This window comes from Mauremys reevesii, linkage group 10 (genome assembly GCF_016161935.1).
Source record: "Mauremys reevesii isolate NIE-2019 linkage group 10, ASM1616193v1, whole genome shotgun sequence".
NCBI classification, from domain to species: domain Eukaryota; kingdom Metazoa; phylum Chordata; order Testudines; family Geoemydidae; genus Mauremys; species Mauremys reevesii.
The window spans coordinates 54,453,751-54,480,474 of NC_052632.1; the positions used below are offsets into that span (position 1 = coordinate 54,453,751).

A 26,724-nucleotide genomic window follows, 5' to 3' on the forward strand; every position below is an offset into this window, starting at 1 on the left:
GTCTCGGGTTCTGCTCCAGCCTAGGTCAGGACAGAGTCTGGCTAGGCATCCTGAGAATGGGAATGTAATACAGAACCTTTCACCTTTGAGTCACCACTGACAAAGTCACTAACCTCTGGCAGCTGTTTGGTGACCTGTGTACAATGAATTAGGACTGGACATAATGGGAACTGTTGCTGGCAATCTGAGACTGAATCATGGAGACCGAATGAGAGTGGCCCATCTAGACCAGGGCAGGGTAGGATGCTGCTGCCCATGTGAAGACAGAAGACTTAATGCTCAAGACTGTCAGTCTGGCAGCTCCCACCAGCACTGACTTAACTTGAAATATAAATGCATAAAACAGAACCAGGCTCTGAAGTCCTACTAGCGAACTTTCCTCTGCTTTCACACAGCATCACAGCTACACTTGTACTACAGTGGCTTTGTCTAGCCAGGCAAATCGGTTGGGGATGGGGTGTCTCAGAGCTACTACCAGCCTGGCTCATCCCAGGGGTCTCTTAGCCCAGGATCTTTCCTCTGGCAATGGTCAGCACCAACACCAGAATATACAAAGATCCCTGCACTAGCAGTTCTGTATAGCCTGCCCACACAGGAAGTTCTTCCTAGACCCTTTCATTAGAGGTTGCCTTATTTCCTGAATTAAGAGGGTTCTATGCCTTAAAATGTTGGGTTTGGGGGAATCTTATCTAATGTAACTTCTCTTTATCAAGGATGTATCTAATTATTTGTGAATCTGGGTAGGTTCTTGGCCTCAATGAGATCTTGTGATAATGAGTTCGGCTAATTGTGCAAAAAACATTTCCTTGTATTGGTTTTAAATTTGCTGCCCTTCAGTTCAATGTGTGATGAGAAAAGGGTAAATAGAAGTGTTGTATGTGGATCCCAGATAATTAACCCCTTAGCATCTTATAGGGAATGTCAGAACACCTCCCATTATGAACAATGATGTGTGGCTGGAGCCAGTAAAGATTAAAGCACAGAGATCATGATGGCTAATTGGCATATTTATTGACTTTTTGTTAAGGACAAAACCCATGTGAGGGGATTCATGAAGCATGCATGATGAGGCGTGGGAACTCCACTCCAGGCTGCCATGGCCTCATGCTCCAAGGAGACAGTTTATCTATACTTCTCAGTCAGCACTGAAGAAATCTGGGACAGGAACTTGTCCCATGCAGCATGGATTTCTGGGGTGAAGTCGTTGGGAAAGTGGGCAGCAACAGAGCACAGAATGCAATGGGAAAGCAGCTGCAAGAGAAAAGAACAGGAGGAAATCAAATGGAACTGCCTAAAATAACATTCCTCTGGCTGGTGAGACTCTGGCCTTTAAAGAATCAAGCAGGAATCTCCTTGCCAGTTACACAGGGTCACCTCATGTGGATATGAGCTATTGTCTGAGAAATCTGCCTTCTGGACTAGAGAAAAGTCATTGCTCCCTCTTTCCCCCCACAAAAGGGGAATACAAAGTAACTGTGAATTACCCTTGCATTTATAGAAGGCCTTTCATGCAGGAACCTCAGAGCCCTTGGCCAAGAACTGTCAGTATCATAATCCCCATTTTAGAGGGGGAAGATGAGGCACAGATATGTGATGTGACCTGCCCAAGATCACACAGTGAGTATATGGCAGAACCAGGAGCAGAAACAGCTCTACTCATTCCCAGACTGGTGTGCAAACCCCTGGACCATGGCTGCACTCTCAGGATTGATTGTTCCCAGCAAAGGCAGGAGTCTTAGCAAGCATAAGAGGGAACAGCCCAGGACTTCCACAGCCACTCTGATTAAAGTGAAGCTGCAGCCACACGTCTAAGGCTCAGCATGATAATAGCTTCATCTCTGAGCTGCAAGGCTTAGTCCTTGCTGCACTCTGCACTACATGGGGAAGTATTCAGTGATTAAGCTCCCATCAGCTGAAGTGGCCTGGGCCCACTGACTCAGTGACCAATGGACTCTCTTCACCCTCTGCACTGCATGTAGGAATTCACTCACCTTGAAGTTCACTGGATCGACTCGGAGGATGTAGGCATGCAGCTCGCTAAGTGTGGCCAAGGCACCTGTAATGTTATCAATGTTCTTGACAGCCTCACCAATAGCACCCAGGACCTTGGAGCCATGGCCATGAAGCTGAGCAGAACCTTGGCTGAGATCAAAATGAGGGAAATAGGTCTTGGTCTGGGGGTAGCTTGAAAAAAGCCTGGAAGAGAATATTAGAAATGGCTTGAGCAATGGAAATTGCACTGAGCAGCTGACATTGAGAAAGGGGGGGGCCATGACCTTGGATAAACACTCCCTTCTGCTCTTCTAGTCCAAAGCACTAGAACTGATAAAGAATGGATTAGAGAAGATCTGTGATCCTTAGACTTTTAATGTCCTACTGTAACCTGTACTAAACCATGAGCTGAAATGGTGCTGGAATATTCAAATGTTACAGGCCAGCAGTTCCACAGAAGCAGTTTGTACCTTATTTCTTTATTTTAGGAAAAGAATGATATCAGACCATATTCATCCCTGGTATAACTGCATAAATCAATGGAGTCACACCAGAGAGGTTTCTGGCCCACAGTGACCAATCAGGTGTAGTGGGAGCCTAGAGGCAAATTTAGATTGACATGCTGAAAAGTATTTTAAAAGCATTTAAAACTTACTTTCTTTTCTTCTTTGAACTAAATAACCTAATACCTCCACACAGCCACCTGCACCTTCTGTAGTATATTTTCTTCAGCAGAACAAAGTTGTATTTCCTAATGATAGTTAGCAAAATCCATAACCTTACAGTGAATAATCTATAGACAGAGATATTTCATTGTCCAGAATCTTTGCTTTACTTACTATAAGTGGGGCTATACATCCAGAAAGGACCATCAAAAGATTTAAAATTAACTGGCTAAATAACACAAAGCTGGGACTATTCTTGTCTGAAGAAACCAAGCCTGGTTCAATCAGCTTCCAGGTTCTTTCCCTCCCCTTTGTGTCAGCTTGTTTAGATGATTAGTTTTAGATGGATTTCTATTGGAAGGAGCGTAGGGTGGGTCATCCCCAAACTTCAGCTGGTTTCATTTGAAATGGGATGTTTGGGGAAAAACATCCTCTTCACTTAACATAAACTTCACATAAAATACAATTTCCCAGTTCTGCCAATAAAAGGCTATGTAGTTGTATTTACAGCAGACCCTCTGTGGACCTAAGAGTCTATGTGGTTTGAAGTGATATACGCTTCTATGAGATGGTTACTACTTCTCCTACTAATCTGTTACACATCAAATGGAATGTTGAGATATGTTTCAAGCAATCTGCTTGAATGCCTTGTATATTATCCATTCTCAAGCATTGCTCAGTACTTGCCAATATAAATTGCATCATTCACATAATAAACCCCACATCCACGCCTTTTCTTTTCATGTTCAGCTCATAACAATGATAACCTTTGCATTTGGTGAGATATTATCTGGGTATTAATGACAATGTGGAGTCACTCTCCTGAACTCTCAGCTGGCATTCATGGAAAGCCTTATACAAGTGAATAGAAAGTTACATTCTCTCTTTAGAAACTATCTAGTAGGATTTGATAGCAGGAATATTATTCTCTGATAAATTCTAGAGTTTTAAAGTAATTTCTATAGAGCTCTACCACATTCTACTAGACTTTCCATGAAGGTTATTCTCCAAGAAAAGCTGAGGTCCTCAATCATCAATGTTTGAATGATACACTTTAAAGTCTGCCCACTTAAGGGTGCCCAGTAGCCAACCATCACTGTATCTGATTTCCTCAGGCCTCTGAATTACAGGCCCAGATTCACCCCTGGCAAAAGCAAGCACCGCTCAATTATTGTCAATGTTGCTAGGCCCACTTACAGTAGCGGTGAATTTGGGCCACTGACTCTAATGAGAGTCTCAGGGCCTGATTCTGATCTCATTCACACAAGTTTTACACTAGAGTAAGTTCACCAGTCTGAGATCAGAGACAGGCCCACAGTATCTAAGCAAAGATGCTGCATTGCTTACCTCTCCAGCGACTCGGTCCCAAGGGCATCAATTTGGGCAGCTATCTTTCCCCAAATGGCAACCACTGCAGCTTTCTCAGCTTGAGTCAGAGTCATTGTTGCTGGAGCTTGTGAGATCAGCCTTCTTACAATGGAAACTCGGACAGGTCTGTGATGATTGCCTTCACAGCCTAAGTTATAAAGGGGAAGGGGAGAGCAGAACGTGGCAACTGTCCATTGTCATTGGTCACTTCTGGGACCCACCCAATGACGTGGGGCTATCTTATCTCCCTATGAAACAATGCCTGGCCCTGCTCTGGATTGTACACTGGGAGGTTTTATCAATTTCTCACATCTTAAGCAGCAATGGGATGGCCTGGAGAAATGAACTGGCCACAGGGGCACAGATGAGCAATCATACAGTATGGAGGAATTGTAATGACAAAGTGGAAAATGTCAGACCAAAGACCATGGAGGGAATCATCATGTTTTACAATCATGCTAAAAGGCTTAGAGAGAGGTGACAGATCACGGCTTTCCATATAATACATGAGACAGATCAGGATGTGCTAAATGCAGACTGTGGGTAAAATTCTGGCCACACTGAAGTCAGTGGGAGTTTACCCTGTGTTGCTCCTGCAAAGAATTATTTACTAATTACACAAGGACATTACTACGTAGCACTAGTTAAAAAAAATTACATCACTTCAGATCTAAAAACTCTCATGAAAGTAGCAGTAGTAATGATACTTTGTACAAACACACACACACACCTTGCTGAATTAAGTAGGGTTCCACAGAAATGTGTGTTTGTATGTGAAAATTATTATTTTATACTACCTCTATATCTACAGAATGCTTCTGAGCCCCAGATTTCAAAGTATCTGAACCATGCTGCCTTCTTGCAGTAAAATAGCAGGCACCCAGAAATCAGTTTCTGAAACCTATAATTCATTGGCGTATAGCAGTGTTTTGCAAACTTGGGACACCGCTTGTGTAGGGAAAGCCCCTGGTGGGCCGGGTCAGTTTGTTTACCTGCTGTGTCCACAGGTCTGGCTGATCGCGGTTCCCACTGGCCGCGGTTCGTTGCTCCAGGCCCATGGGAGCTGCTGGAAGCATCGCGGGCCAAGGGATGTACTGGCCGCCGCTTCCAGCAGCTCTCATTGGCCTGGAGCAGCGAACCGAGGCCAGTGGAAGCTGTGATCGGCTGGACCAGTGGACGCAGCAGGTAAACAAACGAGCCCGGCCTGCCAGGGGCTTTCCCTAAACAAGCGGCATCCCAAGTTTGGGAAACACTGGCGTATAAGTATCTCTCTGGAGCTCATTGCTGGAGTATTTGATTCTTCAGGTCTTTCATTCCTTGACATATAATTATTACTATTATTTATCCCTTATATTGTGCTATATAGTATATATATATATAGCACAGAAGGCCCCAGTCGGGACTGGGAGTCCATTGTGTTGCATGCTGTACCAACACACAGGAGGACCTGGTTCCTCCCGGGAAGAGCTCACAGTCTAAATACACAGAAACAAGCAAGGTGTGGGGGTGAATGAGCAAGGGGATGGCTGGCATATGTCTAGAGTCACTAGGCAGCCAAGAGGGGCTGGAGGAAATGCCAGGCCCTGTGGTTAGACACAGCTTCAAAGAAATGCTCCTCCGGAGAAGAGTGCTGACATGATTGCAAGAAGGAACCCTTGTCCCAGTGCCTGTGACACAGATTACAACAGACCCATATGCCACCAAGGTGAATTTATAAAAGCAATGCACACAGCTCCCCTCACCCCGCCATACTGACAGCAGGCCACAGACAAGAAACTGCCACAATCAGCCAAAATGAATGCCCTTGCACCTTGCCACAACTGCAGTGTGATGACTCATATACACAAGGCAGCCTCTGACAACTGCCCTTTCTCCTAGAGGGGATTGGTGATCTGTGAGGATCTATAATTTGTGGAGGGTCAGGAGAGATGCTGTACAATCCACTCCACCTTGTCGGGACATCATGTTTCATTGGGAAACTATCTGAACCACAAGGTCTTTGGGGAATAGATTTAAACCCAATGGCTGCTGCTTTCTGGCGAAGGTAATTCTGTCTTACAGTGGACATCTTCCAGGGCACTAGTAGTGCTTGGGCCATTTGTGTGTCTCAGAGCTTGTCCAGATTAGGGAAATCTCCACTAATCATAGAACAATAGGGTTAGAAGGGAGTGATTACACCTGTGGAAGCCTCTAATGGAGACACACTGCACCAGTGCAAAGTGGGGCTTGCCTGCACTACAGGCTTTTGCAGTGTGAGGCTGCACCAATACAACCCCAGTGTGGATGCTCTGCACTGCTGTGAAACCAGAATCAAGCGCCCCAGTGTAATGTGTCTACACTGGGGGTTTGTACCATTGCAGAGTTCCTCAATCTAGACAAGCCCTCAGCAGGCTCCATTTGCTCCTCTAGCCAGAGCATTCAATCCTCCTTTAGCTGTGGTAGATGCAGAACTGGAAGTGCTTCCCACTAACTGCTCCTGGCTGCTAGCCTCCATGACAGCTAACTGCACAGGGATGCCATGCATCATTATGCAGGGCCCCCTGCAACTGGTGAGGCAGCAGACTCTGTGCCTATGCTGTGTCAAGCATTGCTACTCAGGCCTGTGTAGGAGTATAGGAGTCACTGCTGCTCCCAGACAGGAGCATATGATTAGCAGGTGTCTTCAGTTAATGGGGAGAGAGGCTGCCCTGCAGAAGGAGGTTTCCCTGTGTGAGTGCTGGAGCCCTAGCAACAGTGACTAGTGCAGTGAAGGCTGGTGGCTCAAGTGTTTCCATTCTGATCAGGCTGACTCTCCAAACCCTTCACTGTTGGAATGGGCATTTCCTGGGCCTGTTCTCTGCCTGTGGGTTTTTGTTGTAAGTCTGAGCCCATTATGGTCACCATATTTGGCATTGTGAAGGAATTTTCCCCCGGGTCAGATTGGGGAAGACCCTAGGGGATTTTCACCTTCCTCAGCAGTGCAGAGGATGGGTCACTTGCAGGTTTAAACTAGTGTAAATGTTGAATTCTCTGCAACTTGAAGTCTTTAAGCCATGATTTGAGGAGTTCAGTAACTCAGCCACAGGGTTATGGGTCTATTATGGCCTGCAATGTGCAGGAGATCAGGCTAGATGATCATGATGGTCCCTTCTGACCTCAAAGTCTATTAGTCTGTAATAATAAAACCTTGCAATATTTTCTTGAACCTTCCTGGTAGGGTAGTGGCTGGAGTGGAAATTTGGTTGGGAAATAGGCCTCATTGAGGAGAAGTGCCTTTGAGTTTTCTGAGGAGAATTGGTTTTGACTGGGCAAAGGTACGAAACTCTGAAAATTGCTCTTTGTGCTTGTGCGGTAGGCTTTGAATGAGGCTTAGCATCATCTGGATGGCTAAGTGAGCAATATCGTCAAAAATGACCTGGACCCTGTCTTATACAATGTGCCCCAAGGGGGCTCTTGTGGACCCTTGGCACATTCAGTGCACACTATGTGAAGGAGATGAGTGATTCCTAGCAGCTCATGCCAAATAAAACCTTATGTGTTAGAGGGCACAACCAGCCCGTCACCATGGAGGAGGCCTTATGTAGCAGCATATTGGGGAGGGGAGGGGAGGGGAGTGAAGCATGGATGAGTGGGGGAGGTGGTAGAGTTGGGGCCAGATGATTGCTGATGCATCCTCACATCTTCCCCAGTGCCCTGTGGACTGAAATAGAGAGGGTAGAGAGGACCTGGCCCAGCTACTCAGGCTGGGCACTAGGCTCAGGACTCTGGAAGTGCTGAGCTGCACTGAATGAGTGAATTCCCTTGCAATTTCATTTATTACAGGCCTCCTTTCTATGCTTTGTCTTTATTCCTTTCAAAATATTATATACAATGTTAAAATTACAGTGCACTCCAAAGCTAGGTCCCCTTAACTCTGCCCACTTGTGCATATAGCATATGACACAGCCCTTAATTACATTATCACATCCTCCAGTATCCAGGAGCCCTCTGCCTCATAAAGCGGGTGAGGAAGGCTGCACACAGTGCAGTTACTAAGAAAACTGGCATTAAAAACCATTTATTTTCTCCATGGAAATTAAATTCTAATTTTAAAATGTTTTTAATAATTACATTATTTGTAAATGGACACAATGTTCATGTATTTGTATCCACGAGTCCCCACTCCACTCGTTGCATGCTACAATCTGCACAGAGGGCCAAATTCTTTTCTCAGTCATAGGATTAATTCCATTTACTTCACTGCAGATGTCACTGGGAACAGAATTGGCCGAGAATGATGCAGGGCTTCTCAGCGTCTCTCCCTCATTCACTGTTCACTGTCCAACCTGAGCATCAAAGAGGCAGGGGCCCTGCAGAAATCATTGTCTGATCACATAACTAAGGACTGTACCATAATGTGCAGGCACTGAGGTCAGGTCTCCAGCACAACTGTAACTCTGAGTATTGTGTCCATTTACAAGGAAATTTGTATGAAGCAGAATTTAATTAAAACAAAACACAGCAAACTGTGACTGTTCCAATTAACTTCTGAACACTAGAACCGCAATGAGGCAAGACCTCCAGTCAGCAGAAAAGCAAGGACAATGCTTCATTTGTTCACCTCTCAGATTACATGTGTGTGTATAAATTTAGGGATTTCCCTTTGTAGGGACCAAGAACTCAATTTTGCCAAAGATCCTGTGGAACTAAAAAGTGCAGCTGAGCTGTAGAGATAATGCACAACACTTAGTGTGCTAGATCTTCAAAGCACAGTATACATATATTTTCTCCCCACGAGATTCCAACTTAATGACATATAAAGATTTCTATACATGGAAACTTCAAGTAGTCAAATTAGATATCTTTAAACACTAAGAGTAGTTTGTGTGTGTGCATGCATGTGGGTATTGACAGAAAGAATACCTTGTTATGTGTTATATTTTACATATATGTGAACATATTCTTTGTATGTTCAAGTTTTTATAATTCCTGTACTCATTAATCTTGTACTTGTAAATTACTTGTGTAATCTTGTTAAGATTAGTAATGGTTGTATAATATGTAGGCAAGAACACAACAGTCACAATGTGATATATTTGTGATGCAAGTGCATTGTATGGCACCAAATATGTCGTTATAAACAAACAGGATTTTTTTTAAGCAAGTCAGTATAGTGAAACCTACTCAGAGTGAATCCTTTTTAGAATCATAGAATATCAGGGTTGGAAGGGACCTCAGGAGGTCACCTAGTCCAACCCCCTGCTCAAAAGAGGACCAATCCCCAGGCAGATTTTTACCCCCGTTCCCTAAATGGCCCCCTTAAGGATTGAACTCACAAGACTAGGTTTAGGAGGCCAATGCTCAAACCACTGAGCTATCTCTGCCCCCACCCCAGGGAAGTAGAGTTAGCTTTAGATTGTTCTGGGCATTGCAAGGTGTAAATGGCAAGTGGTTCCAGCAGGCCTCTGTCAGTCAAGCACTTCTGTGTTAAGAAAAATAACTAACTAACAGGATTCCCCTTGCTCTTTACAACTAACTACTCCGTAACCTGGGTTGACTGGAAGGAGGTAGCACCAACTTGCAGCTAATGCTCTAGTTTAACTCCAGGTGAAAGATTCTGAAAGCATTTTTTCCATCCAGCCACAGTTGCTGGAGGACGTGAGAAATAAATTGAACAAAGCCCACAAAGAAATCCTGGAGCTGGATATCAATTTTTAGGAAGTATAGCATTGATTTCGGGTCTCTTGTGCCTCTATGTCAGTGGTTCACAACCTTTCCAGATTACTGTACCCCTTTCAGGAGTCTGATTTGTCTTGCATACCCCGAGATGTCATCTCACTTAAAAACTACTTGCATACAAAATCATACATAAAAATACAAAACTGTCACAGCACACTATTACTGAATAATTGCTGACTCATTTTTTAATAAAAATATTGTACTTAAATTTCAGTGTATAGTATATAAAGCAATATAAACAAGTCATTGTTTGTATGAAATTTTAGTTTGTACTGACTTTGCTAGTGCTTTTTATGTAGCCTGTTGTAAAACGAGGCAAACATCTAGATGAGTTGATATAGCCCCAGAAGACCTCTGAGTACACCCAGGGGTACGCATGTACCCCTGGTTGAGAACCACTGCACTATGTCACTCAACAGACAGGCTGACCGATAGATAGAAGTGGATTGTCTCACTTCTGCAGACAAAAGCAAGCAATGAGGCTTGGGGATCCACTTCAAAGTGAAGGTTTATCTTCCAAATGCTTTTCACCATAATCTCAGTGACCAATTAATACCAAAACAGAACTGGATTTCCAATGCACTGCAGGAGGATCAGGGATAGTAATTCCTCCAGTACCTCATCTGTGGCACTGTCAGTTGATTCCAATTCATTTCAACTGCAAATAATTTTGAGACCATTATGTTTAGAAAACCAAATCTTGAAAGTGGAAACCAAAGTGTGATGATTTTATGGTGTAGCTTCATGCTCATCCTCAAATTGCTGTGTTATGGCAGGCTCTCACCCCAGAGTTCCCTGCCTCAGCTTCCCCTTATGGACTATCAAGAAGTTCAGTGAGGTTTCTATATAGTGAACAGTACCTCTTCAAAGGCCAAACATGGTACGCAAACAGGCCTTCACTCCTGTATCATAACTGAGTGATGGGAAAGAAAATTAGTCTGCATGCCCCCACCTGATTCCTTCCATCCAGGCTCTTCAGCAATAAGGCCCCCTCAACCCAGAATCCTCTTCTGGAGTCAGGTCTCCTGCCATCCACTGGGAAAAGGTTCTTTCTCTGGATTCAGGCCTGCTACAGAGATCAAACCATTACAGCTCTTCCCCTAGAGGAGTACATAGCTCCCTAACAACTAGCTCCCTTGCCACTAGCTGGTAAGATCCTTTCACTGGAACTAGGACTTTGTCCCTCCTAGTCCTTTCAAGACCTGCTCGTCCCAGCAGCACCTCTCCTGGGTCCCCTTTCCTGGTAAACTCTCTCTAACCAACTCCCCTGCAAATTTCCTCTCCTCAGGAGCTTCTCTGATCTGAAAGCCCCTAACTGAGCCTTCATAAGCCTTTATTAGGCCCAGATGTTCCTTAACTAATTAACTGCCACCAAGGCACTAGGGCAGTTAACTACTCATGTGGAACTGAGTTGGCCCATTCTCCTTAGAGGAGCCTGTCTCAGGTAGATTGGGTGCCTGAGCCTCTGATGGATCAGCTACCCTGCAACAGGCTTATTAGACTTTTTGCTGTAATTTAACTACAACCTCTCCCAAATGTAAATGACAAGCATCTCTGTAATTTCTTATCTTTTAAAATTAATATTTTGCTTCAAAGACGACAAACTGGGAAATTATAGCACAGTTAACACAATTCAGGGCACAAAGAATGCTCTTTGGAGATAATACGCCTGCTCTTTAATCACTCTCAAACAAATAATCTCACTTGGGCAACATCTACTCCTGCTAAAATCTTTATCATCCACCTCACAGAGAATGGCAAGGCAGATAAAGCGCTCAGCAGTGTGTCCATCCACCCCCTGGCCACCCATTTCTCTTTGTATGCAACCTCTGAGAGGGGATCCTGCAGAGCTAAATCCATATTAAGTATGTATTACTTTGTTGCTCAAAGCCCGCTTAGTCTTTATTAAAGTAGCTGTATATAGCAAACTGATACAGAGGAGTTTTTATGCGAGGTATCCAGATGAAAATACAGGTCCTTTTCAGTTGTAATCCCTGATAATGGACATTGTCCTGACCCCAATTAAAATTCCTGAATATGAACTGGAAGTTGTTTGGCAAACAGACAACTGAAAATAAAGATTAATGGTAAGGGGAGTAGTATCAAGTGACCTACAACAGGCAATAACGTTTTCATTAATGATCTAGAGAAAGGTATAAATTCAACAGGGATTGCATTTGGTAAGAAAAGCTAAATCAGAGGGTCAGATCCACAGTGCACAGAAACCCAGAGAGATCGTAACAGTGGAGTTTGGGCAATAAGATCAGTTCAAATGAATGCTATATCCAAGGAAAGGAAGTATCAGCAGAGACGTGTCACATTTTGATAAAGGAAATTCTCCCCCATGGATTTCAGTCTGGAGTATATGAAATGAGTCCCATTGTGAGGGTCACAGGCCTTGTGCTAGGGCAGGGTATCTGGAGGCATTCTCTCCCGTGGGTGGCTATGTTATCTGTTGGCAAGAGGCAATGACACAGGACTTGGGGAAAGGAGCTGAGGCATGGAGAAAGAACGGGTGATGCTTCTGCTAGACATTAGTCAGGGAAGTACTGAAATGCTGGCCCCATGGGTTTGTGTACTCTGGAAAATCACAAGTTATAACATATTCATTAGTACAAAGTGAAACACCTAGTGTACACCAGGGCTGGTGTGTTCAAGTTTGTATTTGCTGGCTGTGGTTAACCCCCCAGCTCAGTGTAGAGTCTACAAGGTCTTTTCCTCCAGCCTGGCGTTGCTGCACTGCTGGGTGATGGCGGGAGATGCTGCAGGGCCGGGGCGTGGAACTGTGCTGGAGAATCAAACGGGTGTGAGCGCCACGAGGGGCGCGAGCACCTGGGAGGTGAGCGGCTGCAGGGTCCCGGGGGCTGGGCTGGGCGCTGCAGTGGCGGGCAGGTCCCAGGCTCTGAGCGGCAGGATACGCACAGGCTGCTGTGCACGGGTCTGCGCTGGGCCTGCGTGCGGCGGAGCTCCCCGTACGGTTCTCGCGCGGGCCCGGGCAGAGCCGCGGGGGAGGGGATCTCATGCCTCACACGAGCGGGCCCAGCCTCGGGGAAAGCGTCGCTCGTTTCTTGCCACACCCGCGGCAGCCCGCGACCTATAGACCGGAGCAGCTCGAACCGGCGGCCACTCAGCGAATGCGCGGAACCGGAAGTCCGCCAGTCATTCCTTCTATGCTACTGACCTGGGGCGTCTCTATGGCCCGCGGCTGCCGCGCGCCCGGGGAGCTGTGAGGGAGGGGGGAGTGGCGGCAGCGGCGGCTGCCTCGCGGGGAGCCGGCGCGGGGGGATGGGCGAGAGTACCAGCCCCATCAGCGTGATCCTGGTGAGCTCGGGCAGCCGCGGCAACAAGCTGCTCTTCCGCTTCCCCTTCCAGCGGGGCCCGGAGCACCCGGCCGCCCAGGCCGGTAAGTGACAGCGCGGGGCCACGTGCCGGGCGGCCGGGCGCACGAGGCTGGAGCGGGCCACTAGGCCTCTGGGCCCTGTCGCGCGCAGAGCGGCCCGAGCCCGCCCCTCGCGCTGTGTGGGCCGGTCCCGCGGGGGCCGGCCTGGCAGCGTGACCAGCAGCCGGACCCCTCCCAGGCACACGGGCTCGTTTCCAATCCCGGTTGGGGGGGCTCGGCCCTCTGGCCCTGGGGAGTAGCCCGGCAGCGCTGAGGGGCAGGGAGCCGAGCTGGAGAGGTGAGGGGGCCAGTGGCCAAGCGATGTTGGGGTTCCTGAGGCGAAGGGAAGGAAGGAGGGAGAGCAGCAGAATAAGGACAATGGCCTCCATAACTGCAGACAAACTCCGAGAACCAGTGGGTAAGGTCCCGAAGGAAGACAATCTTAGAGGAAAATCTCAGTTCAGGAGAGGTGGGGGCAGTGTTTTCCCCAGGAATTGAAATTAGGAGGGGTCTTGGACTATTTGGATGAGGCTGATGAGGGTTGAGACTGGGAAGGCAAAGGTGGGCTGTATGGCACTACAGTAAAAACTGAAAAATGTTTCATTACCATTTTATTAGATTTAACTCATGTTTTAAAATCATCACAAAAATTTAAGTTAGCTACTCAAGCCTACTATGAAGCACTACATCTACATCCGTCTTGGTTTCTTGTTGTAATTTTGCACTCATTGGAGTCTTCTTGTGTGTGTGTTACTTCCAGTCCTTCATGATATGCTCATGATCAGGCAGAAGGCGACTCTTTCAGAACACAAAATTCTATTCATTGAGGGAAAAGAACACTCAATTGTAGCTGTTGTGACTGGGAGTAGCAAGAGATTAATTCCTACTTCTTTCATCCCAGGAAACATAGCACAAAGATTGGGTCAAACCACTAGTGATGATAGAAAAGTTGAAGTTAGAGAGAAGCGTTTATTTAAATACATTCAAAGCAAGAGAAAGACAAAGGAAAGTGTAGGTTTGCTGCTTAGCGAAAAAGGAGAGCTAACATGACATCAAGAAGGTTGAGGTGTTTAATGCCTATACTGCTGCAGTCTTCACTAAAAAGGCTAATGGAGACCAGATACCAAACACAGAAAAGACTATCATTCTGGGGTTTATTAACAGGAATGTTGTATGTATGTAGGTAGTTGTCCTGCTCTGCTCAACACAGGGGAGGCCACAGCTGGAGTAGTGTCCAGTTCTGGGTGCCACACTTTAGGAAAGATGTGGACAAATTGGAGAGAATCCAGAAGGGAGCAACACAAATGATAAAAGGTTTAGAAAAGCAAGCAAGAAGCAAGCTAGAGATAACGAGGTTAGATCAATCAGGGAGGATGAGGCCCTGTTCTAGCAGTTGAAGTGTGAAAACCAAGGGAGGAGAAACTGGTTGCTTCTTGCTTGCTTATATATACCTGCCCCAGGAAATTTCCACCACTTGCATCCGAAGAAGTGGGTATTCACCCACGAAAGCTCATGCTGCAAAACGTCTGTTAGTCTATAAGGTGCCACGGGATTCTTTGCTGCTTTCACAGAACCTGACTAACACGGCTACCCCTCTGATACTTGACATCCTTGGAGGTTTTAAAAAGCAGGTCGAACAAGTGCCTGTCAGGGATTATCTAGGTTTACTTGGTGCTGCCACTGTGCAGAGTGCTGAACTTGATGATTTCTTGAGGTCCTTCCAGCCCTTCATTTCTATGATTCTATACATTGAACGTTTTAAAGCTGCAGCTAGAAGGGCTAGAAACCAACTTCATTATTATTTGTATTGCAGTAGGGCCTAGGAATCCCAGTTTTGGAGCAGCCCCTGTTGTGCTAGGCACCAAACAGACAACAAAAAAGACAGTAGTTCCCCTATAAAAATGGGGATAATGATACTGACCTTTGTAAAGTCCTTTGGGATTTATCTACTGATGAAAATAATTATATAAGAGCTAGGTATTATTTAGTATTTAAATGAAAGATGAGGTTCTTGCCTAATCACATGCCTCCAGGAACTGGGACTTTAAGAAAAATACCAAATATTGTGAGACTCATGATAAAATTGTAAGAGTTGACAACACCAAGATTCCAAAAGGTTGATGGGAGAAAGACCCAGCAAAATGTCCATTTGCAAAAGCTAAACACTCTTTTTTTGTTTTCTCACTTGAATAAATTATCTTTATCCAAAGGGTTCCCAGAAGCCAGTGCAATGAGCATCTGATCTATTCACACAATTGAATGTAGCTTGGAGAAGCACGTATGATGAGTTATATGTTCTAGTACACTTAGTCCAATTTCCATTCCCTCCTTTCCCAGTTACTCATCATTCTAAAGCAAATTCCTTTTTGAGCTGACATTTTGAGAGCCTGGTCTTAATGCTTGGTCTAAATGTAAAGCATTTAAAGGCACAGTAATTTCACCTCTACCCTGATCTGATGCACAGTGTCATTGTGGCTGAAGACAAAAGTTCTCTATGACCTACCCTCAGTCTGTTACTGTAGAATGCTGCTGGTTCATGTTCAAGATCTGTCTGAGGTGGAAGAAGCCTTCTGATTGCTTTATTCTTTCTGCCAAAGGGTAATGATGGACAGTTGCTTCCTTTTATAGATTCACCGATTCTAGTGTCAGAAGGATTTGTGATCATTTAGTCTGACCTCATGTATAACACAGGCCAGAGATCTTCCCCAAAATAATTCCTAGAGCAGATCTTCTAGAAAATCATCCAACCTTGATTTAATAATTGTCAGGGATGGAGAATCCACTATGGCCCTGGGTAAGTTATTCCAATGGTAATTACCCCCACTGTCAGAAATGTACCTTATTCCAGTCTGAGTATGTCTAGCTTAAACTTCTAGTCATTGGATCGTGTTATACTTTTCTCTACTAGATTTAAGAGCTTATTATTAAATATTTGGTCCTCATGCACGTACTTATAGACTGTAATCAAGGCATGCCTTCACCTTCTCTTTGTTAAACTCAAGGAGCTCAGTCTGTTTAGTTGATCACCATAAGACATCTTTTCTAATCCTTTAATCATTCTTGTGGCTCTTCTCTGGACCCTCTCCAATTTATCTACATCCTTCTTGAACTGTGGACACAAGAACTGGATGCAGTATTCCAGCAGCAGTTGCACTAGTGCCAAATACAGAGGTAAAATGACCACTCTACTCCTACTCAAGATTTCTTTGTTTTTGCATCCCAGGATTGCTTTAGGCCTTTCAGCACAGTTTTGCACTGGGAGGTCGTGTTTGGCTGATTATCCACTACAATGCCCAAATCTTTTTCAGAATCAGTGTTTCTCAGGGTAGAGTCCCCCATCCTGTAAGTATGGCCTATAGTCTTTGCTCCTAGATATATACGTTTACATTTAGCTGCATTAAAACTCATAATTTGCTTGCACCTAGCTTAGCAAGCGATCCAGATTGCTCTGTATCTGTGATCTGTCCTCTTAATTATTTACCACTCCCCATTTTTTGCATCATCTGCAAACTTCATCAGTAATAATTTTACGTTTTCTTCCAGGTCGTTTAATAAAAATGATAAATGGTATAGGATCAAGACTTTTCCCTGCAGGTTCCCACTAGAAACACACCCTTCTTCTCAAGAGCACTCACTTATAGTGTTCCTTTATGGGGGGTCAGCCTTGCCCTTAATTAACATCTGTTAGATCTTTAGGGATGATTTTTCAACTCTCTAGGCTCAAATGCCATCAGTACACATAATGCCCAGCTCTGTGTCCTCTTTTTCACCCCAGCTGGACTGTTGTTTTGAAATTTCGTGGATGTAAAATGGCTGGCTTTAACTATCCCTAGGCAAGATCATGTGATAGATTTGGAAAATCTCGACAAAATCTATTCTGTGTAGGCTGAAAATGTGTGAGAGAGTCTCCAGTGGCTTCATATGTTCTGAGAATGCTTTGTTTTCCTGAAGGCTATTATACCTTGGTCTAATTTCAGTTGTTGGGTTTAGTATGTGGGTGCTGGGTGGTGGTGGTGGTAGTGGCCTGTGATATACAGGAGGTCAGACAGCAAAGCACCTAACAAGTAACAGATACTAACTAAAGGCTTATTTGCTATCTAAAGGTCACATATTTTACCCTTGATCTTTGTGCTAACCTTCCAATGTCATCAAACGGCATTTAACACCCCATTGTAGGTGTTAAAATGTGATTTGCCAAGAGAGAAGATATTTAAACCCTCCTTTGCACTATTTACCAAGATCAGCTGAAAGTTGTTTCAAAACTGTTTTTGTTTTTTTCCATTCTTGTTGATGGCATTAGATCTTTAGATTTCTTTCTCTGTGTAGGAGGACCCTCTGAAGAGGCTAGTCAGCTTGCTGGTTTGTGACATCAGAAACAAAGATAATGACACCTGAGCAATAATAAGGGAAGGGAGTTAATCAAACTTTAAAAAGTTGTTTGTTTGCTCAATACCTATTTAATTCATATTTCTGCCAGATACTTGGGAAATAAGTTCTCTTTGTGAAAGTTTCAGCACCCCTTCATCTTCAGTTGAAGGCTGAGGACGCTTCTGGTCCTGTTTCTTAGACTATCTTGGAGCAAAAACAGAGAAGTCAAGGCTGGATGTGTCTAATATAAAAAAGGAGGGAGAAAGGGCTTTTATTGCCCTTTTTTTTAAAGAGAACACTTTTGGGCCTTCCTAGTACATCCTTTAGAAAAAGGCACAAACACACATTTCTTTTTGAAGCGAGGTCCCTGTAAAGTGATTTGAAATTATCTTCTTTTCCATTTGCTTCAGGTAAGCCAAGGAGCCGATATGCTGTGAATAGCACTAATGACAACACAGAAGACCAAGATGGAGACTCTAGGTAAGGAAATTTCCCCTCAACCAAACGTTTTAAAATAGAGGAGGAGAATGGCCCATTCTCCTTTCTTGCACACTAGTTGAGTAGGCAAATCCTCTTGTACTGTATGAATGGAGATCTGTGAAGAAAAACTCAGAACCGAGTTAACCTCAGACAGATGTGCTGGATGCACCTACTAACCAGGCACTTCTTATGAGAGTCAGAATGCTGCTGAAGGTGCTGGTTTTGGGGAAAGATGTAAATCTGACATTCTAACCCCTTCTGGTCATTAAAGAGCCCATGCCACTCTTTGAAAATAGGAGTGTTAATCCAGTGGCCTTGGTCAGATTTCAGTTCTACCTACCTGCATCTCTAGATGGGAGTTATAGTTGGATGCAGTGTTCTTCACTTGCTGCCTTAACTCTCATGTAGAGTTGTGCACAAATAAACTGGTGTGTTCCCCAGAGGTAGCTGCAGTTCTTTGTTTATGAAGTGATGTCTCATAAGGATACTGAAATTTAAACAATGTTTTTGGGATCCTTGGATGAAAAGTGCTCTGGAAGTGCCGAGTGTCCCTGCGTATTATTCAGTTTAAATTGATCTTTTAAACATTCTTCTTCATGCCGAGTCTCCTGCTTTGTTCTGGTTTGTGCATACCACAAAATTTATCACTCTGGGCTGTCACAGATGTTGGCAAAGTCAGCAGGTGTCCTGAGCTCACCCTTAGCTAAGTTGGTGTTCCCTGTGGCATGTTTTTTAAATCTTATGAAATAGTAAAAGGACGGGTTCTGTCACCCTTACTCCTGCTGAGGAGAGTGTTATTGAAATTAGTTAGACTAATTACAGTGAAAGATCCTACTTAACGTGAGAGAAGTTGGCAGAATTGGACCGCAAAAGGGGAAATTTATGTCCCGATACTGCAAAGATTTAAGCACATGCTTACTTTTACTACCACAAGTAGTCCCATTGAAATCAGTGTAACAGCTCGTGGTAGTGAAGTTAAGCAAGTACATAAGTCTTGGTGGCATCAGTGCTTTAGTTTTCTACAGATGAGAAAAACACAACTTGCTTGGGACTTACAGTAAATCTGTGTGTTGTTTTTTTTGGTATCTTTAAAAAGCGACAGAATCCTGTGGCACCTTATAGACTAACAGACGTATTGGAGCATAAGCTTTCGTGGGAGCATGTATTGTAGCACGAAAGCTTATGCTCCAATACGTCTGTTAGTCTATAAGGTGTCATAGGACTCTGTCGCTTTTTACAGATCCAGACTTACATGGCTACCCCACTGATATTTGGTATCTTTGGTGTCTTAGAATGCTGCAATCTGGGATGTCCTCAGTGAATCCAGTACAAGGCTGCAGACTCCACAGGAGCTAAAAACAACTTTTTTAAAAAACTAGTATTTAGTTCTGTGCTAAACCTTCTGCACAGCCAAATTAGTGGAGCCATTCAGCATGTGTTTCTTTGGTTAACTCAGGTTGCTTTTGCAAGTTACTGTTAAAAAGTTTGGCCCTAGTATTTTGTAAACTATACTTGTAAAGCAAGGGAGTGTTGTGCTGCTTTTGGCATTTCAAAGAATTCTCAGAATGCCAGGAAAAGAGGGAAGCTATTGGCTCCTACAGATAATGACTAACATGAGACCCAAAAACAGAGCTCAGAGAACTTGTAATGCACTTGAAGAGCTGAGTTACCAAAATCTCCCAAATCCCAGTTTTCATTGTATTGTGACTTTGTACATTATTGGTCATTGTAAGGAAAAAACACATACTTAAAGATTCAAACAATTGAGTTACTGGAATATTGTGTTCAGTTCTGGAGTCCACTTCAAATGGATGTTGAAAAATTGGAGAATGTCCAGAAAAGAGCCACCAGAATGATGTGAACTCTGGAAAATGTGCCTTTCAAATACTTAAGGAGCTCAATGTATGTAGCTTATTGGTCATGGTGTAGAAGTACCTACATATGGAGAAGATTTTGGATAGTAGAGGTTCTTTAATCTAGCAGACCTGATGAAAGTGCTCTTTGTGTGCTTATGCATCTGCATTCAAATGTGCAGAGGTGGCTCCATTTTAAATCTGCTAGCTGTGACAAAGTCCTTTTCTGAAATTACACTTGAGTCTAATTCTTCCTTTGCCCAAGTCCTCCTCTGGCTCCCAAAATAATCAGTATTTTTCACATTAATCACATTTTTCACAACTTTCCTCTCACATGCTAATGGAAGGAAAGAGATGAGCTCTTGTCTACAGCTGAAGAACTGATACAACGGCTAGACTGATCCCCATCTGCAGAAATAATAGCTTATAGCAACAAGTGACTTCTTCCATCAAATTGCTGCATGTGCTGTTAATGTACAAAATGTTTTCAAATTGTTTCCTGAAATGCACTAACTTTACTTCCTTCAAATATAAAGTCATACAAATGCCTTCTGTTTTGCATTTTTGTCTTGAAATATGATGGCCGGATAGCTCCAGTTTTCAGATCTGTATCTTTCAACAGATTGTGACTCTGATTCTTCTTTTTCCCCTTATGCCATCATCTGGGGTCGAGTCGTTGAGCAAACATGCACTATCTTAGTGCTGCCATGGACAGCCGAAGATCCACCTGCTTACGTCCCTAATCTTCTTTGATGCGATCCATCCATCACTTCCTCAGCTTTCCACGGGGTCTGTTTACTACCATGCTGTCATCCCATTCAATCTTCGTCTGTTCCTCTTCATTCATCCTCTGCATGTGTCTGAACCAGGGAAGTCACATTTCCTGGATTTTGTCAGCCATATCAGAGTTTGACTGCCATCCGAATGCTTTCATTTTGAAATCTGTCACTTTGTTTAACTCCTTTTATAGTGCAAAGACATCTTACCTTGAACAGCTGTAGGCATTGAATCTGCTGCCTCTTCACCACCCATGTTTCTGCACCATACAGCATTGCCGGGTGCACTGTTGTTCTATAAAGTTGGGCTTTAGGCATATGCTTTTTGTGCACAACACTTGAGATGTTGTTCCAGCACTCCCCACTCTGGACTGTGTCCAATTCAAGCTCACTGTTGAGGTACTTGAACTGGTCAATTTGTTTAGTCGTACTTCATTAATCTCTATATCCAGTTTCCCTGTGGGATCTCTACTGACCCACATGACCCCCTAATCTTACTCATGTTCATTTTTGTCTGATGCCTGCTTAGCTGGTCATACCACTGGTTTACTATTTTCCCTAAGTCACCTTTTAAGGATGTCCTTATTACTACATCATCGCAAATAGCAGCTTTTCACCTTTTCCCGTTGTCACCAGTTTTTGAACAGATAGTGTGAACAGCTCAGATGGAACAGACACAGTGAACTAGCCTACTGCTTTTCCTCAGTTAATTCTGTTCTTTTCAAAGTATATACTTTACATTTTCCTTTAAATGACAAACCAGTGTGATACCTTTAATTGCACTCCAGTGAACATAACTCCGTTATAATCAAACCTTTGAGCTGGGGAAAAAAATCAAATCTGCATTTAGCAGGAAAACTTTTAATTGGCGCGTGAGACAAGTTGCCAAGAGTTTTATAGATCAGTACATAATACAAGTGCTCCTAAAGTGGAAAGAGGATAGTATTTACTTCATTAGGTTTTAGCAGTAGCAATCCTCACTGCTGGCGTTAGCTTCACCAAGAGATTTGGTGAGGCTGTGAAATAATTGTGTTTGTGGTCACAAATTAGAATAACTTGATTTTGAAGATTAGATTTGCTTTGTAATTTTATTTACTGATGGCATTACTGCAGAGAGAGTTAAGGTGGTTTAGGTGTCTGAATTTTGTATTTCCATACCTTTTAAAAGGTATTTTTTAAAAATAACATAATTGGATTTTTAAAAAATTTAGACTTATCTCTTGAATTTCCTGGGTTTGTTAATGCTTGTTTTTGAGAAAATTACAGCATTCTTGTGATGCTTTCACCCACAGTTACTGGTATATACTCTCAGCCTGAACTCTATTTTAATATAGCTTTGTCTGGGATTTAATCTCCTTTTCAGAAGCAACTGGAGTAGCAAAAATACTTGCATTGTATTGTTAGTCACCTTCTCTTGGGAAGCTATCTAGTAGGATCAGCCACCTAGAAAAACAAACTTTGCCTGACAAACATCTCCGCTTGCTTCCTCCTAGCCTTCGACTATTCCCCTCTACCCAAATAACCCAGTTAAAACACATCTCTCCAAAGTGGCTTACAAACATTAAATAATCATCACAACTGGTGGAGATTTGTATTAGCTCTTTTGCACAAATGGGAAAACTGAGGTACACAGGCCTTAAATGACTTTCCCAAAGCCATAAGGTAAGGCTTGGTCTATACTTAAAAAGTTTTACCAGTGTAGTTATGTCAGTTAGAGAAATGATTCTCTCCCCCCCCCCCCCCCACAAGCTGTGCTGGTAAAAGTGCTAATGTAGATGCACTTATATTGGTATAACCTATACTTAAGGCTAGTGATTTTAGGTTTTAATTGATAAAACACTCCCAATTTATCTATATACAAATCAGTGTCTATTCAATAAATATTGCAAGAAGCCAGAAATGATTTGTGTTGACTTCACCACTTTCCTAGTGTAGTTTGTTTATATAAGTGATGTCCCTGCTCCCTGGCTTTCATAAGGGCTTGTGTAGATGGACCAATAATGCAGACTGCAGATTGCTATTTCTAAAATGTATTGTGCATTAGTTGGTCTGTGTAGACCCTTCTGATGCATACTAAAATTTCCCTAGTGTGCTTTAACATGGTGTTGTTTGAAGCAAAACTGTGTTTAAAGCAGACTAGGGTACAAATGTGCTACATGCTAAACCAGGGGTTCAACTTCAAAGATACAAAGATCAAAGTAAAATACCGATAAGTCATGTTTATACATATCATAGAAATTAAAGTAGATCCTGTTTATACAAGAATTTTGGGAAGTACCCCAAAAAACTTATTACACTATCAGAGAGAGAGCTCTGGGGGATAAAAGAACATTTTTGAGACATCTACATAAAACTCAAATTAAGAATAAACCCCCAAGAATGAAATGAATGAAAATCTGAAAAACAGGAACTCTGTTTATCCTATCTGGCATAAACTATACCAGTGTAAGCACTTTTATACCAATATAACTGTATCTACAGTGAGAAATTTTTTGTCAGTTTAACCGTTCTGGTATGGTTAAATTTGCAAAAATGTAAGTGTAGAAAAGGCCTAAATTTCTGGCATAGTAGAATTCTGGGCACCAGACTGGAAGTCAGGAATTCCTTCCCAGCTATTAGCAAGCTGATTCAGCTGGGACAACCAGCACATTCAAGGATTGCTGTGTCAGCAACAGGCTTTTGCACAAGTTGGCTCTCAAACCCTTGTAGCATTAAGCAACTACAGCAGCATGTTCCTTCCAGAGGGAAATCCACAGCTGTCTGCTGAGCTGAGGAGTCTGATACAGATAAGGCAATGCTAGTACTGTAGTACCAGGAAACCAGCACCCTCCCTCTCTGCTCCTCATACTCCTTTACCCTCCACCACATGGAGCACAGTCCTCTTGCCCCATACCTGCTGCTTCAGTCTTTGGTTCAATAGTGAGAGCTATAAAAACCCATGAGACTGTCTCCCCAGCTGTTGGGAGCATTCTCCCTATATCAAGGTTGCCGGTCTCATGTATGTACCTTTTGTTAATACACCTATTTTAACAGCTCAAACTTGTTAAAGTAAGATACTGCTGAGCTGTGCTATAACAGCGTGTTATGGTGATGAGGTTACTGTGGCAGGTCCTTCCCTCCTGATTATAGGAACCAAGTCCTATATGCACTCCCTTGTTAACATTTCCAGTGAGACTCTCTCACCTTCAGAAGTGCATATCTTTTCCTCCCTACTTCCTGACTGGCACCTGCTCCCCTCTGATAACTCCTCCATATACTCCCTCTCTTTCCTTTTGTTAAGCACCTACCTGGTACCCCTTACATGTATTCTTAGGTGCTTCACGGAAGGGAGGCCCCTGGCTTTCCATCCATCCTTTTAGACACCCATCCCGTGATTCCACTTCTGCGTTCTTTTTTGACACTTCTCCCATTTGTAGGGTGCCCCTGGTTTTCTTTGCTGTAAAGTGTCCAGCAGGAGGCTGAGTTATCTTTCCAGTAGAATCCGAGTTGACATTTTGATCTCAGGTACAGCTTTTAACATGCATGGTATAAGGCAGCCATGGCTTTATCTAGCCAAATTTTCAATTGCACCATCCACCTTTGGAAACATACTCTTTATTTTTATTCTTGAGAGAGAAGCATTTCTATTTGCTCTGTCCACTGGTATCTGGGAGCCAGTGCAGGAGCATCTGCTGCCATAGTGTACGAATAGCTGCAATTGAGAGCAGAGTCAGTAAGTGCCTCCTCTGTTTTCTGCATCAAATGGAGGGCTTCATGTCCTCTGCCACAAAACCCTTGTCATCTTACTCATTTTAAGGCTTTGATTGGTGACTGGTCCTGGCTATGAAATAAGCCAGGGATGGAACTGGCTCTGCCACTGCTGTGAATCTGGCCCATCTCATATGGGGAGATGTGTTTATTCGGCAATAGCAGCAGTTCCATGTTGAAGACCATCCAAAGGGCCACAAATGGGCATAAAATCCTCAGTGTCCTATGTCTCATCTCTAATCTCTGAGCTACACTACCAGTGCCTCACAAGTTGACAACAAGGAGGGTTTGTGCCATATGATGCTGTGTGCAACTTTAAACAACACAGATGGGTTTTTGTAAACACCAGTAACAATCTGTTCCAGGAAGCAAAGTTAAGGAATCTCTTCCTCTGAAATCAGTGCTAGTTTTTCTGCAATTTCTAGGTAAGAATATGCTAGGTAAGCATTAATTATAAAATTTGCACCAGCAATGCCCTTACCATAGGCTTGCTTTTACTCTTGCATGTAAGTTATCTGTACTGTACAGAAGTTTAACCCTTAATAGTCCATCTTCATTTTTAATATTGTCACTTTTGTGTATCTTGTGTTACTTTGCCTGGTTTATTCTTTTGCTGTATTTTTTGTTTTGTTTTTGTTTTGTGTTTATGCCCATGTTCCCATTTCAGAGAGCAATGTCCTCTAACTGATGAGCAATTGGTTTCAGGGTAAGAGCAAACATTCTAAACAATCACATCTGTCTAGAATGGCTTTCTTTTCTCACCATCCTTCAATTGTGCTTTGTTTCTGATTTCCATTTTACACTGAACGCTGAGTTAATTTGAACTCTATATTAAATCACAGTGTCCGTAGGAAATGTATTGCCAAGGTTTCTTGCTAGGTGATTTGAAAAGGTCCTATTAACACTACAGGTAGCACAAAAACGTATTGAGTGGGTGGACCCATACTATCCTTTCTATGAGTATAGGAAAGTAGGCAATCCTGCAAGAATCCATGCCTGTGTCAATGAAGGTGCTGCAATGCCCCCAGAAAGCTCCATGGGAATTGGGTCTGGGGTCATGTATCGCCAAACACACATTTCATCTTAATATTAATTACCAAACCCTAAATCAACTTCTTTTTGACTAGCAATTGATCACCTTAGAAGTATAGTCCAATGAGTAAAGTTATTTAATTCCATGATAGCCTTACTGTATTAGTCACTGCACTGTGTAAGGAAGGACAACTAACCATTGAACTCGTGTCACAAAGTATTTAGAAGAGGGCCCTTTTACATGTGCCCCACTTTGAATTAATGTGTCCTTCCTAAGAATCATTTTTCAGCTTCCACAATTTTGATACAAAGAAATTAAAAGAATTAGATTAGTGAAGGGAGAGATGGCTTTGAGGGCAGCTTTGAGTGTGTCAGAGTGACAAGAAAGTGGAAATTGTACACACTGGGGAGAGGCTCCTTCTTCCAACCTGGAAGAGAATAATATCTGGAGGCTGGAAAAAGAGTCTGAAGAAGCTGGCTTGAAGTAAGAGGGAATAAATTCCAAGGTCTCCTCACAGACAGCTGCAAGTAGTCAGAGCAGGAGCGATGCAAAATAATCTGGCACTCTCTTAGCTGCATAGCCGCTATGCACAGGAACCTGAGATTGCTCCCTCAAGAGCTGCAGCTGTATTGTATGCAGTTGTCTTCTGCCTTGACCAAACAATAGCAGGGGAAAGCTAAGAATCTTTCTCCCTACTCATTTGAACACCTGGCATAAGTCAATCGTGGTATAGAATCTCTTCTTGGGCTCAGATGGATGTGTCTGTTTGAGGGTGTCTTCCACTCCACCAAAAGAAAATAAAAATAAAACTACTGTTGCTACCACTGGTTCAGTTCCACAGGTGATAGCAATAGTGGCAGCCAGCTAATATTAGTGCTCCCAGCATTAACCGCTCCATTGTCTACTGATGGAGTTGAACTGGTGGTAGCAGTCATGAGAGATTTCTGGTTTAAAAAAATCCCAAACCCTAGTGTAGCCAAGGCCTTTGGTTTCTATGGTTCGATCCTGCTTGTTCTGTGCCCTGGTACAATAAGGGTTTGCTCCCCATTAGAAATCACAGGGCTTTACATGGTCACACAAGTACTAGATCTATCATTGCCTAGGAGTGGAATCTCATCAACTTCAAACAAAACTTTAGGGCTCTGTCAGTTGAAGTATCAATCCCCACTGACTTTACAAACATCAATAAAATTCCAAAAATGTCAATATAACTAATAATTATAGCACTTTGGAGCCCTGGTTCTGGATCTGGAACCCACTGTGTTGTTCATACAAACCAGTCCAGGCTGGAATAATAAAAACTGATAAACCCCTCAGTCCACTTTCTCTGTAAAAGCCCGAGGAAATAGATTAGCTATGCAGTGTG

General features: G+C 43.3%; 2 protein-coding genes across 10 annotated transcripts in view; one reads left to right on the top strand and one right to left on the bottom strand.

The window, feature by feature from the left end:
- Positions 1-989: 989 nt before the first annotated feature.
- LOC120373794 (hemoglobin subunit pi) lies at positions 990-11,027 on the bottom strand. 2 transcript variants are annotated; one of them, XM_039492702.1, is made up of 4 exons: positions 10,675-11,025; positions 4,005-4,173; positions 1,992-2,196; positions 990-1,251 (listed from the first exon to the last, which is right to left on the bottom strand). In XM_039492702.1, the coding sequence occupies exons 2-4, from the start codon at positions 4,097-4,099 to the stop codon at positions 1,123-1,125; spliced, it is 429 nt and encodes a 142-aa protein (XP_039348636.1). In that variant the 5' UTR covers positions 4,100-4,173; positions 10,675-11,025; the 3' UTR covers positions 990-1,122. The 2 variants fall into 2 exon arrangements, with proteins under 2 accessions (XP_039348636.1, XP_039348637.1); XM_039492703.1 differs by lacking the exon at positions 4,005-4,173 and having other exon boundaries at positions 10,675-11,027.
- Positions 11,028-12,511: 1,484 nt separating this feature from the next.
- The window catches only part of NPRL3 (NPR3 like, GATOR1 complex subunit), a 115,900-nt gene continuing 101,687 nt past the window's right edge, over positions 12,512-26,724 (top strand). Inside the window, exons 1-2 of one of the 8 annotated variants that reach the window (XM_039492698.1) lie at positions 12,512-12,561; positions 17,880-17,949. Coding sequence is in view for 5 of the 8 variants with exons in the window: in XM_039492697.1 (XP_039348631.1) it covers positions 12,743-12,872; positions 17,880-17,949 (200 nt within the window). In the remaining 3 variants the exon portion in view is untranslated. Of the gene's footprint in view, positions 12,562-12,708; positions 12,873-12,971; positions 13,126-13,501; positions 13,520-17,879; positions 17,950-26,724 lie in introns of those variants that run through there. The other 7 variants (XM_039492697.1, XM_039492696.1, XM_039492693.1 and 4 more) reach the window with 7 other exon arrangements.

Bases quoted from the DNA above. Each gene is read 5' to 3' on its own strand.
- LOC120373794 (XM_039492702.1), bottom strand. From the start codon at position 4,099: ATGACTCTGACTCAAGCTGAGAAAGCTGCAGTGGTTGCCATTTGGGGA. The intron at 2,197-4,004 runs GTAAGCAATGCA...ATTCTCTTCCAG, and splicing joins GGGACCGAGTCGCTGGAGAG to GCTTTTTTCAAGCTACCCCC. The intron at 1,252-1,991 runs GTGAGTGAATTC...TTTCTCTTGCAG, and splicing joins TCGATCCAGTGAACTTCAAG to CTGCTTTCCCATTGCATTCT.